General features: G+C 43.3%; 1 protein-coding gene across 1 annotated transcript; it reads right to left on the reverse strand.

Moving 5' to 3' along the window:
• Window positions 1–3,854: 3,854 nt before the first annotated feature.
• On the reverse strand, window positions 3,855–4,369 carry LOC109220930. The gene is made up of 3 exons (XM_019385398.1): window positions 4,262–4,369; window positions 3,981–4,217; window positions 3,855–3,920 (listed from the first exon to the last, which is right to left on the reverse strand). The coding sequence occupies exons 1-3, from the start codon at window positions 4,367–4,369 to the stop codon at window positions 3,855–3,857; spliced, it is 411 nt and encodes a 136-aa protein (XP_019240943.1).
• Window positions 4,370–4,669: the final 300 nt, after the last annotated feature.

Genomic DNA, 4,669 nt, shown 5'->3' on the forward strand with positions numbered 1-4,669 from the left:
TTCAAGCATAGTGACTAGAGGTGTTCCAGGTGAAGTAGTATTTAGATAGGATCGCGCGTTGCAACAAAGCCGTGTGGAAATATGACCTTGCGGGTCAAACTTGTGTGTTCTATTCTATGATGTGAGACAGGGTCTCAGCCTTGTGTTGTGGCAGTTCTGATGAGCTTGAGGTACCGCTCTTTCGTTTGAGTCATTTTCATGATTTGAGTATGTTCAGACCGTTTCTTATTGGTACGCGTATTATGCAAGTTGTGGCTTAGGCCGGTATTGAGGTGTCATATCACCAGAGTGGTGTGTTGGATTTGAGGATCGTTGGGGTCACTAATGAATACGAACGGATTCGATTTCAGTATGTTGGAAGGGTAATGTCGAGCTTCGACTCAGAAAAATTTGATGTAGTAATTGCCAAAGGAGAAGTGGTTTCATGAATGGTTGATCTGAGAAATGGTGATGGCTTACTGCACGTTTTAGTTAACAGTTGCAGTATATGTTAAGGTGTTGGAATGAGACTTTGGCTAATAAGAGAATTCTATCGGTACTTGGTTGTTGTGGGCAGTTGCTGTGAATGGGAGTTATGGCTGCGTGTGCTTGAGTTATTGGTATATCATATAATTGCACCCAAGGTTGCAGGCATGGTCTATTACAGCTGGTTTAGGCTTATTTTGAATATAGATGTGAGGTTCTTATCTTGTGTATGATTTCGGAAAGTGCAGGGTGGTTCTATGGTTTATGGACTAGATGGATTGTGAAAATTTCAGCTATGTTGTGTTATCGGACCTATGCGAGATAGGGTGACGTGGGATCACCCCGGTTATATGCACGGTAAAGTTATTCAGCTATTGGTTGGCTTCTAGAACAACTCTAGGTACGCTCGAGGACGAGCGTTTGTTTAAGTTGGGGAGGATGTGACGACCCGACCCGTCGTCACGTGAGTTACCGCCCCGTTCCCCCCATGTTATGCTTCTTCATGTTTCATTATCAGTATTTGATGTGTTAGAGTTGGTTTGGTATGGTTTTGATAAGAAATGAGACACTTAGTCTCTTTAAGGAAGGCTTGTTTTGGAAAAGTCAACCGGATGTTGACCTATGAGTTAGAAGGCTCGGATGTGGATTCCGACGATTCGGTTAGCTTCAGGGGATGATTTGTGACTTAGGAGTGTGATCGGAAGTAATTTTGGAGGTCTGGTATAGAATTAGGCTTGAATTGGCGAAGTTAGTATTTTGGCGAATTCCGGTGGGTAGGTGAGATTTTGATCCGGGGGTCGGAATGAGACTCCGAGAGTTGCAGTAGCTTCGTTAGGTGATTTTAGATATGTGTGCAAAATTTCAGGTCATTCAGAGGTGTTTTGGTTGGGTTTCTGATCGAATGCGTGTTTCGGAAGTTTTAGAAGAACTTAGGCTTGAATTCGATGAGAAATGATGGTTTAGTGTTGTTTGAGGTGTTTTAATGATTGGAGCAAGTTTGAATAAGGTATTGGATCATGCTTGTATTTTTGGTTGAGGTCCCGAGGGCCTTGGAGTGATTTCGGATGGCTAGCGGGAAGTTTTGAACTTAAGAGATTGCAGAACCTGTGCTGCTTCTGGTATTTTCGCTTCTGCGGAATTGGGACCGCAGAAGCGGTACTGCAGAAGCGAGAGGAGAGACGCAGAAGCGGCAGGGACCGCAGGTGCGGAATTGGTGACCGCATCTGCGGAGTCGCGGATGCGACAGGAGGACCGCAGATGCGGTATTTGAGCTCTTATGGGGATCCGCAGATGCGTTAATTTGTCCGCAGAAGCGGGAGGCGCAGGAGCGGATATTAAACCGCAGAAGCGGTGCATTGACCGAAAAAGCGGGAGCCGCAGATGCGGCCATGGAGCCGCAGATGCGGAAATAACTGCTCAGAATAGTTTTTATTTCCCTTCGCGAATTTTTTTGAAAGGGTTTCATATTTTTCACTTCGGACTTGGAGAATTTGGGCGAGTTGGAGGAGAGGAATCAAGGGACTTCATTGAGGTAAGAATTTCTAAACCAAAAACACGATTTTATGGTGCAAACACATGAAATTAGACTGAAAACTCAAGGATTTAAGGTCAAAAATGGTGGTTTAGGACTTGAAACCTAAGAGAACAAAAAATGGGAATTTGAGGGGTCATTTGGACTCCGATTTTGGTGTTCTTTATATGTATAGACTCGCGGCGAGATAAGGAATCCGGTGATGTAAAATTTATAATTTTTCGAGAAGTGGGCCCGGGGCTCGGGTTTTGCCAACTTCGTAATTTTCGGTGTTTTTCGAGTCTTTTCGATTGGGTTATATTCCCTTAACATATTGTGACGTATTCGTTGTCGTTTTGGTCAGATTCGACGTGCGAAGAGGTGAATTCGAAAGGCAGGGCATGCAAGCTGNCTTAGCATATTGTGACGTATTCGTTGTGGTTTTGGTCAGATTCGAAGCGCGAAGAGGTGAATTCGAAAGGCAAGGGCATAGCAAGCTAGGACTTTGGCCGGCTTGAGGTTAGTAATAAATGTAAATGCTGTGTTGAGGGTTTGAAACCCTGAATTTGCACAACGTAGTGCTATGGGAGGTGACTTGCACGCCGGATAACGGGCGTGGGGTAGAGCACCGTCGGGGATTGTGACTTGGTCCGTCCCGTTTAATAAAATTGATACCTATTTGATTGTAGATTTGTAATATCCTTATAAAATGGATTAATTGTCATAATTGGGCTTCGTGCCAACTACTTGAATCCTTCAGGGATTATTTTACTGGTTTCTTACCATATTTATAGATATTGAACTCAGTCCTCGTGTTTGACACTGTTTTGTAAACTCAGCCATTTTTCTTAAAGCAGAAACTAAATTAATATTTTTAAATAAAGTTTGGGCTGAATATTTTTATACTATTGTGCCGAAAGGCTTATGTGATTTTGGACTGATTATTGGATCGGGCTGCACGCCGCAGTGGTATGAGAATGATATTGATATGAGGCCAAGGGCCTGTTTGATGCCACGAGATGGCTTATTATTGCGCTTGGGCCGTAAAGGGCCCCTCCCGGAGTCTGCACACCCCCAGTGAGCGCCGTCGACGTTAAATAAATGGAGCGGGCTGCACGGCCGCAGCGGGGTACTGGAGGTACCGGTTTATGTGTTGCATTGCATACTTGATTGCCATTTACTTATTCATCTGTTGTGATATTTCTATAATTATTTTCATTAGTTTATTGAGTTGATATTATTTAGATTGAGCCGCTGTAATTATAGCTTACTTTGTGCCTGTCCAGGATTTCTTACTCTCAACCCTTATTTATGTTTATTACTTTCTGGGTTGGAAGTACTCACAATACTCCCTGCACCTTGTGTGCAGATTCAGGTACACCACAGGGTGAGTGAGGACTTGTTTAGCGGAGCAGCATTTATCCGAGAGTATCGAGGTAGCTGCATGGCGTTCGCAGCCTTGATCTCTCCCATCCATTTTATCCTTTTATTCGTATTTTTCTTTCCTAGACAGACTTGTGATAGGTGAATATTCCGTTTTAGAGGCTCATGTTCGTGACGCCAGATCTGTGGGCTATTTAGTATTTTATCTTGGGATTTTCGAATGTTAGAAATTATTTCAGAGATTCCGCATTTAAATTGTTGTTTTTACTTGTGAATATTCATTTATCCACCTAGGTTATTTGGTCAAGGTTGTGGAAATGGTCGGGCTTGCCTAGCAGTGTGTTGGGCGCCATCACGACCGGGGTTGGGGTCGTGACACATAACAATACCAACCGTGGCCTCGCAAGCATTATATAACCCAAAAGAACACCTTTACATTAATTGAACAAGTGATACAAAATTTATAGGAAGTAACTTCATAGTAACTATTACATGGCTATTCAAACAAGTCAGGGTACTTCTTTTTCATTTCTTCCTCGGCTTCCAACGTAGCTTCTTCAACCTGGTTGTTTCGCCATATCACTTTTACGGAGGAAATTTCTTTATTTCTCAACTTCCGGACTTGCTTATCAAGAATGGCAACTGAAATTCCTTCATATGACAGCTCTTCATTAACTTCAATAGTCTCAACTGGCACGATAAGCGACGGATCCCTGATTACTTTCTTCAGCATAGACACATGAAATACCGGGTGCACTAATGACATCTCAGGTGGTAGCTCAAGCTTGTACGATACATGACCAATCCTCTGAATAATTCTATACGGCCCGGCATACCTGGACTCAATTTCCCTTTCTTTCTAAACCGCATAATACCCTTCATGGGGCAAACCTTCAAGAATACCCAATCATCTTCCTTGAACTCTAAGTCTCTCCGACGAACATCCGAATAGGACTTTTGACGGCTCTGGGCGGTCTTCAACCACTCCTTCATGATCTTAACCTTCTCCATGGCCTGATGTACGATGCCTGGTCCTATCAATTTAGCTTCTCCAACCTCAAACCACCTAATAGGAGATCTACACCTCCTCCCATATAATGCCTCAAATGGTTCCATCTGAATACTAGCATAGAAGCTGTTGTTATAAGCAAACTCTATGAGTGGCAAATGATCATCCCAGCTACCTTTGAAATCAAGAACACAAGCACGCAACATCTCCTCAAGCATTTGAATAGTGCGCTCTGCTTGCCCGTCAGTGTGTGGATAGAAGGATGTGCTAAGATTTACATACACACCCAAACCTTACTGAAA

This window comes from Nicotiana attenuata, unplaced genomic scaffold (assembly GCF_001879085.1).
Source record: "Nicotiana attenuata strain UT unplaced genomic scaffold, NIATTr2, whole genome shotgun sequence".
Lineage (NCBI taxonomy): Eukaryota > Viridiplantae > Streptophyta > Magnoliopsida > Solanales > Solanaceae > Nicotiana > Nicotiana attenuata.